Genomic DNA, 15,250 nt, shown 5'->3' with positions numbered 1-15,250 from the left:
TTATCTTTACTGAATTAAAAAAAAATATGAAATCATGATTTAAATGCACCTCAATTTAATGCTTCTTTAGTAGCCTCATGTAGTTCTTATGTTTATTTGGAGATTCTGGGGAAAGAAAAAAACCCAGTCTAAATCCCAGAAAACCTCTAGGTCTTTTGATCCCTTGAAAGGGCCGTATGTGAAATTTTGATGTGTTCTGACTTGTTTACCCATTTTTGATCTCCGACATCCCAGATCCTTTAAAAATTGTTTCTATGTGTTTGCAGGAACCTGCTCTTGCTAAATGTAGGGAACAAGTTAACAGGAACGGGATGTTTTATAGAAAACATACGCATCTAAAGGAAGTTTTCTAAATATAAGAAAGGTCTATTTACATATTTACATTTATCAATGTAAACATCAGCAGGTTGCCAACAGGCTGTTTTTAAGAGAAGCACTCTAAAGGTAAATACTGGAGTGAAATTTGTCTGAAAATGACTGTTTATTGCTTTATCGTTAATAAATTCAGCATTTGCTTGTTACCAATTTATACTTTTGTGCTCCGGCCAAACCAAAGGGGCGTTTTAGCCGTCGATCAATAACTGTGCCTGCAGCTGTGCTTTTTGCTGGGCTCTGTCTGGGTGAGAGTGCTCCTTGCCCAGGGTGAGGTGGGCTGCTGCAGGAGAGCTTTTGGTGTGTTTTGGGGCAGGTGGCAGAGCGGCCCCTGGAGCCGCTGCTCGGCGAGCTGCGGGGTGGGGATCCAGAGCCGCGCCGTGTCCTGCCAGCAGCCCGGGGCGCCCGCTCCTGCTGCCCACCAGTGCCACGAGCCAAAGCCTCCTTCTCTGCAAGCCTGCAACCAGATTGATTGTCCCCCTGCTTGGCACGCTGAGGAATGGCAACAGGTATGGCTGGGTCACGGGAAGAGTCTGAATGGGCTCCTCTGGCCAGGGACTTGACTTTTCTGCATGGAAGGCAGCTCCCGACCTTCTGTGTGTGTTTCGACTTCCATCATAGAACAAACTAACCCAAAAGCATTGCTTTGGACTCCTGTGCTGATGAGTAATCACAGGATGAGGTGGAACTCCTTGTTAGGCTTTCAGGAAGCTGGATACCTGTTATTCCATACATTATGTCTCTCCCTATGCTCTCTAAACACTATAACCTTCTTTTCTTTTTTTGATGTATTAACTGGTGAGTGACATAGATTTATGCATAAGATGCATGTTTTTCTCTCAGATTTCTACTACTTCCATGCATTCAGTAGTATGCTTGACATATTATCTCCAGTTCTCATCTCCAATATATTAAATATTTTAACATTGAATTTTCCATGCTGCTTGATATCTCATTGAAAGTAGATGTCATTTTTCAGGGGCAGAGATGTCCATGCAGGTGTAAATGCTGTATTTGATTCTCCTCCTTAGTGTTCACGTACCTGTGGAGGAGGGATTCAGACCCGCAGGGTGTCCTGTAAGCAGCTGCTGACAGATGGAAGTTTCCTGAAACTCCCTGATGACACCTGCCAGGAACCCAAATTGCCAGCTAGTAAAGCCTGTGCAAAAGTTGATTGCCCTCCTCAGCTGGTCTTTGGAGAATGGTCCAAGGTGAGCAAACCTCAATGATGGTGAACCAAAACGCTCCGTTGTAACAAAAGCTCTGAAGGTTTCTGCCTGGGTCCATGAGCTGTTTGGAGCTGCCAGGGCAGCTGAAGCTGTCACAAAGCCTGGCCTGAACTAAACTGTGCGTGCCTGCCTGCAGCCAGACTGACCACAGTGCTTCAGTCACTGCAGGCCATTGCATGCTTTCCACCAGACATGTGTGCTATCAATAATTTCATGGTACAGCTTCCAAAAAGCAAATCTTTGCATTATTCTGGAATACATCCTCCTCCTTTCCTGATTAATGCAAGCTTGCTACCACTCCCCATTCAAAATGATTTAGAAAATTGAATTTAGAAGCTGCAATTACAGTTTCAGAGAGGGTTGAGAGACTTACCAGAGACTGTTTAGAACCTGCTGAGTTGTTTCTCTCAGGTACCAGATCTCATTGCTCTGTTTTGCCCATGGCTGGGCATAAACACTGTCATGTTACTTTAATTCATGACTTGCTTGCTGGAAAAACTGTCTCTCTTATATTCTTATTGCCTGGAAAAGTGGAGAGAGTTTAATAACTAATATTACAGTCTAATAACTAGATAAAACAAGGATTCCTATGAAGTAGAGTGTGTGTACTCTTTCAGAACTAAAAAAAATTTAAAAAAATATTAAAAGAAAACCACCACAAAAAAAACTAGTTTAAAATTAGCATGTGTGGTGTGGAGCACCAAGTTTAGCTTGACTGCATCCTTCCTTTCACAGTGCTCAGTAAGCTGTGGTGTTGGAATCCAGAGAAGGAAACTTGCCTGCCAAAACCTCACAGCAAAGGGCCAATATGTCACATTAAATGGATCGATGTGCAGTTCTCTGTCTCCTTCACTGCTTGTAAGGTCTTGTCAGATGAATGCCTGCAACAGTAAGTATGTGAATTTATCTAGTTCCTTGCTGATTTGGAATGATCTATTTATAAAGAGAAATGTGTATGCACATTAATTCACTCATCTCCCTATACTATCACAACATAACTTGGCACTAACTGAGTGTCAAAATTACTGTACCAGTAATAACAGGATTGCTTTTAGTTTTATTTCCACCACTCAAAAACAAAGGTTATGATCCCAAGAAGTAGTTTTTGAATATATATTATGGTGCATACCTCTCACCCTCACTCTTATGCACCATTTGATCTGATTTTTCCTTTATCATTTACACTACTCCAACTGGAAAAAAAGAGAAAAAAAATAATAAATTTAACATAAATTAGAAAGGACATTAGAAAAGATAAGAATCCAGTTTTGCCTTGTCTTTTCTCTGTATGTTTGTATTACACTGGACATTTTGCTTAACATGGTGGAATTCAAAACCTGAAACTCTGTGCCAGTGATAATTTTAGGTATAATTTCTATCTCTCCCTGTAAAATTTACAATCTTGGCTTCATTAGCTGCACAGAGAATGGTGACAATACAGACATTATTTGAAAAATCTGATGTTTTATTACTGTCTATATAAGAATCTTTTCGGAAGGATTGTCTGTGGAAATTGTACAATTTGGGCACAATTGGGTTATGATACTGATGGTAGTTGCACTAATTGTTTAACAGTGATGGAAAACCCTCTGTGATACAGAGTGTGTTCAATTACATACACTAATTTAGAATAGGCAGATCTAAATGCAGGTTCCTTATGTGTGAACCTGTGCTCCTCTTCTTTTTAATGGAGAGTATTGGTTTGCAGATTTGGGGAGTGGTGTTGAGGTGGTGAGAGAACAGGGGGAAAAAAGTTTTTAGTTTTGAGCTGGGGGAAAACAAAAAGCCTTTGTCAGTGGCCTGGTTCTGATCACAGGTCAGATATAACCATGTTTTGACTCAACTCACAGTGTTGTGAAAAAATAGCTACTTCATACATTTTGAAGCTTTGCTTTAAAAATTATTCACAAAACAACATAAGAAATAGAATAATTACTGATTCATACATAATATGAAACTTCTTTTCCTGGCCTGCATTTCAGATTAACATGCCAAAATCCTGAGGTTCAAAACTCCACTTAAATAAAGCCCTGTGGACTTTCAGGAATGTCCTTGGCATAAGGTTTAATAAAATATTTTGAGTTGCATATCTATCTGAATTTAATTAATTGTGGATAGTTGAATGGCAGTGGAGCTGCTTTGCAAGTTGCTTAGTTCAGACTGATATTAATGTTACCATGTCAGCTTCCAGCACAGTGCCTAGAGAGCAGCACACAGGGCTGCAGAGGGAGCAACATGGGCCAGAATGGGAGCAGATCAAAGCCATAAAGAGAATCACTGTCCTCTCCCTGCATTTCCACCTCCCTGAGGAGCAAGGGAGCCTTTGCAGCTCGGATCTGCCTGGGGATTCTCTCACATGCAGCAGGAGGGCAGGGGAGGGTGGGAGGCTGCTCCACACCTGCAGTTCCTGCTTGAGTCTTGCAGAAGGAGCCAGGGCTGGGACAGCAGCAGCCTTTGGATTCCCAGGAACATGCAGGAGGCATCTCCTCTGCATCTACATGTCCTCTGTAGGACAAGGAGTGATGTGGATGGGTGAGGAGCAGTGTGGTGTGAGTGCTGTTGGGGGTTCTTGCTTTGGAGAGCAGTTTCTAAATCTCCCTCCTCAAGGTGATGCTTCTGTGGCTCACATGAGTGCCTTTTTTACTGTCTCATGACAATGCTGAGTCATTTTAGACTTAATCTTTTACCCTGAGACTGGTAATTGTGGCTGTTTTCTGACTTAGGAGTGCTTATTAAGTAGAAACATTCCTGACTCCGGGCTCTGAGAAATAGGAAATAACACCAGTCTAGCCCTGAGGTCACCAGGATCTGAAACCCAGCTGAAGCTGTTCAGGACCCTTACAGGTCACAAATGCAGATGGATTTCTACCAGGTGATAATGAGGTCCAAAGGCTCCAGCACATATTCCATAAGATTTACCTTTACCCTCCCAAACAGTCCATTACCTCAGCAGCTGCAAGATTGAATGACAGTAAGGACCTAGAGAATGCAAAGTTATGTGGCCTCATACATTCATGTGACCTTATATATTTATATGGCCTGCCATCCACAACTCTGAACTTTGTTTCACTCTCAGCCTTGCTCACCAGTCACCAGTAAAAATACACACACCTTTTAGTGTTGAGCTGCTAATGAGAGTTAGTGGTCTGTCTTTTTTAAAGAAATGAAATGGATGAGACTTGTTAACATATTTATAAGTATACACTGGGTTTAATTCTAAGCTGGAATAACTAGTGTAAACAGACCACAGCCTGAAGTATTTTAATTTGTGTGTTTAAAGTTACACTTACTGTGTCTGTAAGTTGGATTTTGGAAATAGAATATTTAATACTGGAACGCTTCCCTGAAAAGAAATATTTGGGGCCCAATAACTTATTAAAAACAGGACACTACTTTAATAATTTTAGTAAACTGAGTGCCTAAAACAATTTAATTGTTGTACCATGTGAAATGGTTGAGGGAACCTTGTGTCTGGATAACAAATGCCGATTTAAAAGCTGTGTAATTATGAAACCATGATATCCCCACAGGTCTGAACTCATTACCCAAAACATTGAAAATAACCATTTTGTTTTATAAGCATAAGAACGCACTCCAGGGTGTAGTTCCTATAGTGTACACACTTATTGAATGCTTGAAGCGTTTAGCTTTTCACCTATTTCTTCACAGCATATTTGTAGCACATGTATACTCAGTTTTTCGGGTATCATTTCTGTGCCATCAGCCTAGTTGTCTTTTTATTTAAGTACCTCCCAAGTGGAAAAGCAGCACCGATTTCAGATTCAGACGAGCTGAGAAATGTTTTGATGCCTGTGTCCATTTCCTGGCCATCAGCTCCTTCTGCGGGCTCTGAGTTTTCTCTCCGTCACATACCAAAGCGCTGGGTCACCGAGCGCTGCGGGGCTGTTTTCTAGCACCAGCAGCGTTGTTTCCCGACCCTTCCCGTGTGGCCGATCGGACCCGGCCGGGCAGGGCTCGGGGTGTGCGCGTCCCTGTCCTGCCGCGCTCGGTCCCTCCCTGCCCGGCGCTCCCAGCCGGGCTCGCTCCGCCGATCAAAGCGGGCGCTGCTGCTGCCAGCGCTGAGTCAGCACAGCGGCATCCCGAGCTCTGCATCCAAAACACCCCTGTGCCTCCCAGCTCTGCTGGGAAAGCCTGCCGTGGTGCTCTTCGTCCAGGCAGCTCCCCAGAAACCTTCCAGCATCTTCATCCAGGCAGCTCCCCAGAAACCTTCCAGCATCTTCATCCAGGCAGCTCCCCAGAAACCTTCCAGCATCCAGGTGCCTGTAGTTCAGTGCAGGAGCAGTTTCATAATACCCTGTGTGTCTCTACCCAGCCTGCACAAAGCTTTATGCTGTTATTGCCTGCTTTTGTAATTCATCTCTGATCGCTCTATTCAGCCTCTCAGAATTCTGCCCTATTTCTCTCTTCCCTCGCTTCCCTCCCTGCCTTCTTGGCACAATACTGTCAGCAACTCATCTTTCAACCCTAATGAATTAGCCTCAGCATGTGATTACAGGGTGGCTTTGCCTGTTCCATGTGCTGTGTCTTCACTGACTGTTTCTTTCACCTCCTGCACTGCTATCAGTTTGGCTTGACTCAGGCAACCAGCACAGCCAGCCAACATTTTAAATAAGAGTCAAGGGGAGCCTTACATTTTGGATAGATTTTGTTTTATTTAGGTCATTCTGCACTCAACAGTGCTCAAATGTGGGGAAAGTGATAATGTGTTCACATTTTTTTAATTCGGTTTTTTCATTTCCATCATGCCTAGCCTTTCTGAGGCAGCTGTAGGAAATATAACTGGAATATGAACATATACATGGAGTAATATATAGTATGTGTACATATCCTTTCATATATGTGTTCACTATCTACCTCCTTTGCATAGGTATATGGATCCTTTTCTTGTTAGGAGATCTGGGGAAGAAGCAATAGAATTCTTGGCCAAAGCAAGAGAATGTTATGGTTTCATGTTGTTCATATTTTTGCATTTTTGTGACTCAAATAAAAGCTCTGTGTGTTGCAGTCTGATTTGAACAAAGTCAGGAAAAGCTCTTTCAAGCATTCTGTGAAAAGCAGATTTTGTAAGCATGACTGCCAATGACTAGATGCTTTTCAACACATTGTTTTCTTGCAGAGATCAAGCCCAAGCTTCCAGCGAAGTTTTCTGCCCATGGACCTCAGATTGTCAGCATTCACCGGGTTTATATTCAGACACGGCCGGAGAAGCGCATTAACTTTACCATTGGAAGCCGAGCCTACCTACTCCCAAAAACATCTGTGGTCATTAAGTGCCCCGTGAGAAGGTTCCAGAAGTCCCTTATCCGCTGGGAGAAGGATGGGCAGCACTTAGAAAACTCCAAAAGGCTTGGCATCACTAAGTCAGGCTCGCTGAAAATCCACTGCCTGGAGGCTGCGGATATCGGTGTGTACCGGTGCATCGCGGGCTCTGCGCACGAGACCTTTGTGCTCAAACTCATCGGGACTGACAACAGGCTCATCGAGCCCCCAGCCCCTCCAAAGCAGCCCAGCCAGCCCAGCCACCCAGATCACAACGAAGCCAACAGCCTCGGGGCCAAATGGCACAAGATGAGCAAAATGTGGCAAATGTGGAGCAAGAAGAACGAGCTCTACCTGGGTGACAGGCAAGTCAACGATCAGCCGTTCCTGAGGAACCTTGGGAGCTTTGGGAGCAATTCAGCAGAAGAGTTCAGCTCTCGAGAGTTCAGGAACAGGCGCCTGGAGGCTGCAGTTCTCCAGGGTGCCTACAGCATGGACACAGCTCAGTTCGAGGAGCTCATGAGGAACATGAGCCAGCTCATTGAAACTGGAGAAGTCAGCGATGACCTGGCATCCCAGCTCATCTTCCAGTTGATTGCTGAATTATCCAGACATCCACAACCAACTGCTGAAAAATGGAAGGGGGCCCAGGATGAGAAAGTTCCCTTGAAACTCCCAAGCAAATTGCCAAACGAATCCGAACGTTTCAGCACAAAAGCGGTCGATAAGTTAATGTTTGACCAGAAGGTTCCAGTTATTATGAGGCAAAAGGAAATTCCTCAAGTTTCCTTCAACAAAACAGTAACTGTACGAATTGGAAATACAGTTTTTCTGACCAAGAATACTCATGCTGTCAATCTACTGTGTGAAACAGCTGGTATGAGTGAAGTGAAATATACTTGGACAAAAGATGGCGAGACATTAAAAGCCTCTGCAAAGTAAGTAAATAGCTTCTCTTTTACTTTTGAATGACTTACTATGGCGCTGTCGACGGAAAAAATCCACCCTGCTGTGCAATATTAGAACATACTGTTGTAAAAATGAGATAAGCATGGCCACTGGGCCTGCCATCTTTCTAGTAAAGTAATTTATTTTTATTCTTTCAAGTGTCTGTCACGTTGTTTGGCTTTACTGAATCCAAGTGTTTGGCCATTTCCAGGATACTACATAGGACAATTTACTATTTTTATAAGGTGAAGTGTTTTGGATGTCCTGGCTGTATTTTTTGATCTGCTTTAATCATTTCAGCTGTGTCAGAAAAAGAGCAGATTTACCCTCAAATTAGAGAGGCTATTGGATTCGTTCAGATACTAAATACAGTGGGAACACATTAAAAACATCTGTCATGGTATAGATGAAAAGAAGTCTTAGCTCTTACTCATTTTAAAAAGGGAAAATATCAATAGTACCCACACCATTCTTCAACACACTATTTAAGTATTCCTGGAGCTGCATAGCTTCAGTTGAAAAAGAAAAATATGAGCTTTTATGGATGTTTTTCAATACTTTAAAATATTTCTGTTGAGGACAGTGAAATTCAGAATAATAAAGAACCTGTATTACAATTGCATTTGAGAGTGACAAATGAGTACAGCAAGCTGTCACAATCTGATATTTGCTCAAGACTGAACAAATACTTCAGTGTTGATAAATTAGAAGCTCACCTGGTAATATCAACATTAACTTTGTGTGTGAGCCTCTTGGAATTATAGCTAGCTCTTGAGTAATGAAAAAACTGGTTCTGAAATGATAAAGATGCTTTTGGATATTTCTCAACATATTTAACTGATTAAATGCACTGCCAAGAAAAATATATTTCTGCAGGGCTATCAATTAAAGCAAAGACACCCAAACTAAATCATTTTAAAATTGAAAATGTTTCTGGAATCATGTGGCTCCCACCAGTTAATAAACACCAGTTATGTTTATTTTGTGAAATGTGCATCATTTTCCATTAATTTGTAGCAAGTGATACTTCAATTTTTGTGGACATGATGGTGTCTTATTTAGTCACGAGTATGTTTGCTTCCTAATTTCAGCCCAGATTGATATTCTTGCTCTTAACTCATATATTAAGCAAAGTAGGTTTATTTCCTAATTTTTTTCCTAGTAAGGTTTCCTATATACAAATCTATATATATGTGTGTGGATCCAAAAGTGATGTTAATAGCATTGCATCTGAAAGAGTGTGAGGAGGTAAATGGTTTTTATCTGTCAGGTTTGTAAAAAAGGATGAACTCGAGCCATGCATGAAATGGCTTGTTTTGTTGAGATACAAGTCTTTTTAATATTATTTTTTGTTAATCTATTATGTAAATGTACTCAGTGGGGGGGAAAAAACCAGCTGCAGGTTTTTGGGCTGACCTGAGTGTATGGTAAGTCATGTAACTTAGTGCTGAGAGATGTAACAGAGGAGAAAAATTGTGATTTTCAGCCTCTTCCCTAAGCTGTGATCCTCCTCACAGGACAGGCAAGGTACTCAAGACACCTGTGAGGTTTTGGTGGAAGACTTTAGCTTCAATGATGACATTTTAAAAAAGCCCCAACAACCCCAACCTCATTGTAATTTGAAAGTCAGATCAGGCCATAGTTTTGTGACTTCCCCAATCCTGCTGAAAACCAAGCTTGCTCCGGAGAGATCGATTTCTTGCCAAGCCTAATACTTTTAATTGTGGTATTCTGATTTATTCACACTTTTGTGCCCAGGGGATCCTGGTTTGTGGTAGCAAACTCACTGCCCTTCCAAGGGCTGCAAGTGAGCAATCCTCCCTGAGTGTATCCCTGAGTGCTCCCCTTCTGCCACCAGAGAGGAGGCAGAGCTGGGACTGCCTGTGCTGCCCTGGGTCTGCAAACTCCTAAAACGGAGCTTTGCTGCTCTCTCTGTAACTATTGCAAGGGCATTCAGCTGGGTTTGTCCCAGGGTAGTAACCCTTGTGTTTCCTTGGTTATTGTGCAGGGTGATCCTGGACACCACCGGAAGAGTGCAGATTCGGAATCCTACTCAGAAGGAGCTTGGTACCTATGGATGCCTGGTTGTTAATGACTCTGGTTTTGACATGGAAACATCACTGCTGCTGCGTGCAGGTAAAACAGTGGCATTCCACAAAACCAGGCTTTTACACACAGACACACACACACACACATATATATATATATATATATATACACACACACACATAGACATATATATGTGTGTATAAATATATGCATTTAAACACCCATGCCCACTGCAATGTGAAATAGTTTCTCTTATTGAAACTCTGCCTGATTTCATAGGCAGCAGTAAGATGGTCTTGCTGCTCTAAAACCACAACAGGTGTGAACTCAGTCCGCCTGTATCTGTCCCACCTGTCTCTTCTGGCTGCTGCTTTGCAGACTGAATTCTGTTCCAAACATGATGAATTTAAATACAAGATCTATGTTTAGAAGTTAAATAAAGCTTTACTATTCCTTTCATTTCAAAGAGGTGCCTGTCATCTTGTCCTCTGTGTTAAATATGACAAATCTGGAAGCCAGCAGTTTCTCAGCAGTTGTTGGAGGTACAATCGTGGCAAGAATTGGAGCAAATATTTTGATTGAATGTCCAGTGAAAGGTAAGTAAGAGCTGGACTGACATTGCTTGTAATGTTGGGATCAGAAATTTACCTTCTATCTTGGAATAAATTACCAGTGAAGGCTGAAAATCATTGATAATTAATGGTTTTTTTATTAGGCATGTCACTCACACCAGACCTATTTCTTTTCTGCCTGTCACTTCAATTTACATACACATTTGTAGGTTCAGGGTTTCCCTAAAAGGGCTTTCTTTCCAAGAAGTGGTCTAGGGCTCCACTGGAGAGCTTAAAGCCCACCAGGGTGAGAGGCTGTCCTGCTGCAATAGCGAGCATGGCCAGCTGACTTGCTCATCAAAGAACTTTCCTTACCCCTGTTGGAGATGCACATCTGTCTAGACTATTGTTAAAACTGAAAATGAAATCTCCAGCTGTAGCCTAATAGAACTTTAAACCTGCTGGTGAAGTAAACTCACCTTTTAGATCCATCAGTCTGCAGCTGCAGTGAGGAAACAAAGGAAAGTGCCGAGCTATGAGAGAATACAGATATTTTCTAGCTCAACATCTGTGGAGGAAGAATAATATCAATCAGAATTAACATGCATTAAGCAGTTCACTGCTGCATTTTACTTTCTAACCCTTTGCTGGAAAGGTACCTATTTTCTTTTTAATCTTACCATTGCTATCTGTGAGGTTTAAAGTGTAATATTTCAGTCACAGCAGCAATATTCTGTCAAACATTTAATAAGCTGAGCTCAGCCTTTTGTGAAGATGATGTGTGAAAGTGCAAATAACCACGAAGGTTGCAAGTGAGTGCAAAGAACGACCTCAGAGCAGCCAGTGTGTGCTGCTCACATTTATGTGCTGGGAAATGCATATCAGAGGGTGTTGATACTGAACCAGGGTAGTGATAGAAATATATATATGCAAATAGCTCTGCATACAATAGTGGCGCCAGGCTGACATGTATTAGGACATGTGGCTCTGCTATTCCCTGTTATACCAAGGCTAATTCTTTGATGAAGTAATATTTTCCAACTATAGTTTGGCAACTCCTTGTATAACTGACCTACATCTCAAATTCAGCAGAGAGTTCATGTCACACTGTTAATATTAATATTGTTAGGATGGGTAAGCAGTTAGCAATTTAAATATAAATTAATATTTTCACATGGGACTGTAGATTTCCAAATGCTTTAGAATTGTATATATTGGTGAGCCAAACTTTAGTTATGCTGAGACACCAGTGTTGACTTAAAAAATGATTTATCTAATTGCTTTATTTCCTGTCACTGCCAAGGAAGTAAGTATTACTGTTTGTGAATAAAATAGAGCTTGCATGTCTTAAAATGTCACTTAGTCTGGAAGCAGAAAAACTTTTGCAATGATGTAAGCAGAGTTTTCCTGTTCTTCTTTCCTTAATGGAAAGTAATAAACCACTGGTTTCAGAAGATTGAATTTAATAGCACCTTATGCTGATAGGTTTGTCTGATGGGTGGGACCCAAAAATGTGTCCATTTGCAGTGTAGGAGGATGAGAACTTCACTGTGAATGCTGATAAAAGATGATGTGAATGATCTGACCTGCAAAAGTAAGGATAACAGGGCCCTTGGCTGGATCTGCAGCACCTCTTCCTCGCTGCCCTTCCTCCTGGCTGCTCTGCAGAGGATGGGTTTGCTCTGGGAGTTTGAGTGAAACATCACTGGATGAGCCTTTGTGTTCTCCATGTTCTCCATGCCAGGAGTTTATTCAGGGTCCTTCCACACAGACATTGCTCATGCAGATTTCTCACTGGGGTCACATCTGGTCTTTGGGACTCCTGCTAGCCCCCAGAATAGTTCTCCACAAGAAGAACCATCTAGTGAATAAAGTGTCTGTGTGTGTGAAGAGTATTAGTGCCATGTCAGTAGTAGAATTATTACTTTTAAATTTCTTGGCTGCCGTGACCTCTGAGGGTTTTTTCTGTAGAATGAATAACCTAAAGGACCTTTTTAGAGTTGTTCAATCTGTAGTTTCTTTGCAAAGAAATTGACCTCTTGAAGATGTAAACTTTAATATTTTGTGCAGTGTTGGCCTTTGGGGTACAAGTTTTTTTCAAATTTGGTTCTTTTACCTTTTTGAAAGCCTTTCTCTCACACTCCAAAAATCATATTGAGATTGAAAGAAGCCCTTTGAATTGCTGAAGACCAATGTGTCCTAGTGAACAGAAGAACATCAAAGAACAGAATAAGAAAAGTTAGCTGAACTGTACAAACTGATGGTTTCTTTCTTTTCTCTTTTTAGTTTATAACAAGACTATTTTTCCACTAATTATAATAAACTCCCTTTTATAGCTCCCACACGAGCATGTGTTAGAAGATATTCATACATTCTGGGTAGATTCATATTCCATTCTTACAGCCAAGACCTTTTCAATCAACACACACGGTATAAATATCAATACTGATTGCTCCAAATTGCTCTTGGATAACATTTATTGTATTTGCAGAAAAAACCGTCTTGTGATTATTGCTAAAATAAACTAAAACTGTCAGACTCCATTTGTTGTAAAAACTTTGAAAGTTCTAAGTTGAAGTAGAATAGAGGGAAGAGTGGAAATGTGAATAAAATGTGCATTGTCTGCCGCTTGCTGGTGAGAGCAGGGAAGTGACACACACCGAGCTGAGGTTGTTTACACTTTGCAGCTCTGAAATATCTTGGCACACAGGCCTTGAAAAGTAGAATCTGCACCTTCATCCAAATTCTGCATTCCTATGAATATATTTTGGCTCTCTAATAATAACATACTGATAAAAAATTGTGAGAAATACACAAAGCATGTTGTATCTTTTTGCACAGAATTTTCACAAAGGTGGACCAAGTATTTGCTGTCAGTGTTGGAAGTTGAAACAGGTCCAGAAAAATCAAGATTTTGATTTTTCCATCTGTTGCTTCATTTGCTCACACTATTCCAAATGTAACTGTGATGCTGTTCTTTGTCTTCTATGCTTAACCCCTTTAGAAAACATCAGTGAAGAAATATAGAAGTTTAATACATGGGATTTTGGCTCCTCATTTATTTTAGGGGTTTTTGTATGTTCTAAAAGATATTAATAATAGATTTCAAAAGTTTAAAGGAGTGTGTACAGATTTATTTTATGAGGAAGGAATGACTGAATTTATAATTAGTATAATAGAAGGAAAATCTTTTGTTCTTATGCTTTTTACAGTAAGTGCTTCTTCATTAGAGTTTTTGTTGGGATCAGGCTTAAACAGGAAGGACTGAAAGATGTTCAAAAGCTAAATTGTGCTTTGCTTTGTGTCTTGTAACAGTCTGGGGACCTAAAAACTGAATCCCTTTGGATATGACTAAACTGAAGGGTGTGCCTGGGGACTGTACCTGACATTTTGGGCAGTATGGGCTGAGGGTCCAGGCAAGATTGACTGCATGGTCCAAAGCAACCCTCCCCCAAACACACACTGAGGGTCTTTTGGGACATTGGTACCTACCAGGTCTCTGTAAGAACACATTCCTGAGGCCTTCTACTCCTTTCTGAGGCAGATAGAGCCTCAGGGAGGTGGGGAAATCCATACATTGAAATTGTTTGCAGCACTGATTCTTTTTTTTCCCTCTCACGGCTTTGCTGATCTCAAAAGAAATTTCCTTTAAATTTCTAGTTCAGGAAGGGTTAAGATGGATTGTGTTAGAGGAAGGTAAAATTTCAAATACTTCATACTTCAGTCTGCAAAAAGCTGTTGAGAAGTTGCCTAGGCCAAGTTTAACAAATTCTAATTACAAAAAGGAAGAGGTTGCCTCAGTGGTTTGCACCTGATTAAATGACTGAGATGAAGAAGTGGTTGAATTTACAGTGGAGTGAGAGTAGGGTGCCCCAAGGGCTGTTTTGGGATCTTTGATGCTCAACATTTTTATAAAAGTTCTCAGGAAAGGAATAAGATCAGTTTGTTGACTAAAACTGTGAAGAATAAAGATTTATAAAGGCTAATGGATCTAAAACCCCCTGCAAAGAGTTGCAGCAGGATGATCACACAAGTAACATTTAAAAGCTAGATGAGCTCAAAGGATGTTCAAAGCTGATATTTGCAGAATAAATGTGTACATATAGAGCAAATAACATTAAAGGCAGACAAGTGCATGTGGCAGTCAGAGAAGGGTCTGTGCAGTGATGGTTCTCAGCTCCATGGAGCACCAAAATGCCTGCTGGGTGCTGTCCAAACCACAACTAATGGCAGAGGAATGGATGAAATAATAGAAAATATAAATGGGCCATTCTTTGAACCTGTGGTGAATCCTGTTTGCAACTTGCTGACCTCATCTCAAAAATGATATAGTAGAGCTGGAAGAGGTAGAGAGAAGAGCAGTAGAGGAAACAGGCATGAGCTAAAGGCTGCTTCTGGAGGGTATTTTGAGGAAGGGTTGTTCAATAAGTGACATGATTTTTGTACCCTGCCTACACATCCCAGGTGCCCATTGCTGGACAGAAAATGCAGAGTTAAGTGGACTTCAAGTCTAACTAAGGATAGCAATTCTTGTCTAGTGCTTTGATTTCTCATAAAATCATATTTTTGAAGTCCATGTGTATGTATCTATTTTATGATGACAAACATCTGATGATCAAGTGTGATCCCTGGTGATGCAGCACTGTTATTCAGTGAAGTGAAAGTACAATTATATAATTACAGCAGCTGGGTAAACCAGTCTCTGCTAACAGTGCTGAATTGTGGAAGTGTCCTAATGCACACCAACTGAGTCTTTGTTGGGGGTTCACTGCCCAATTCACTCTAGCAGTCATTAGTAGCTAAATACAGTTGCCTTACTTT

The 15,250-nt window shown here is 41.2% G+C and overlaps 1 protein-coding gene across 4 annotated transcripts in view; it reads left to right on the top strand.

Moving 5' to 3' along the window:
* Positions 1–15,250, top strand: part of ADAMTSL3 (ADAMTS like 3) — a 170,481-nt gene that overhangs the window by 137,096 nt on the left and 18,135 nt on the right. For all 4 annotated transcript variants that reach the window (XR_011681472.1, XR_011681471.1, XM_071441394.1 and 1 more), the window contains exons 18-23: positions 689–881; positions 1,404–1,583; positions 2,337–2,490; positions 6,739–7,819; positions 9,838–9,965; positions 10,346–10,474. Coding sequence is in view for 2 of the 4 variants with exons in the window: in XM_071441394.1 (XP_071297495.1) it covers positions 689–881; positions 1,404–1,583; positions 2,337–2,490; positions 6,739–7,819; positions 9,838–9,965; positions 10,346–10,474 (1,865 nt within the window). In the remaining 2 variants the exon portion in view is untranslated. The remainder of the gene's footprint in view (positions 1–688; positions 882–1,403; positions 1,584–2,336; positions 2,491–6,738; positions 7,820–9,837; positions 9,966–10,345; positions 10,475–15,250) is intronic.

This window comes from Agelaius tricolor, unplaced genomic scaffold, assembly GCF_023055355.1.
Source record: "Agelaius tricolor isolate 1412-34295 unplaced genomic scaffold, bAgeTri1.0.p SCAF_16, whole genome shotgun sequence".
NCBI lineage: Eukaryota > Metazoa > Chordata > Aves > Passeriformes > Icteridae > Agelaius > Agelaius tricolor.
The sequence above is the reverse complement of the archived record's forward strand: the minus strand, read 5'-3'. Positions and strand labels throughout refer to the sequence as shown.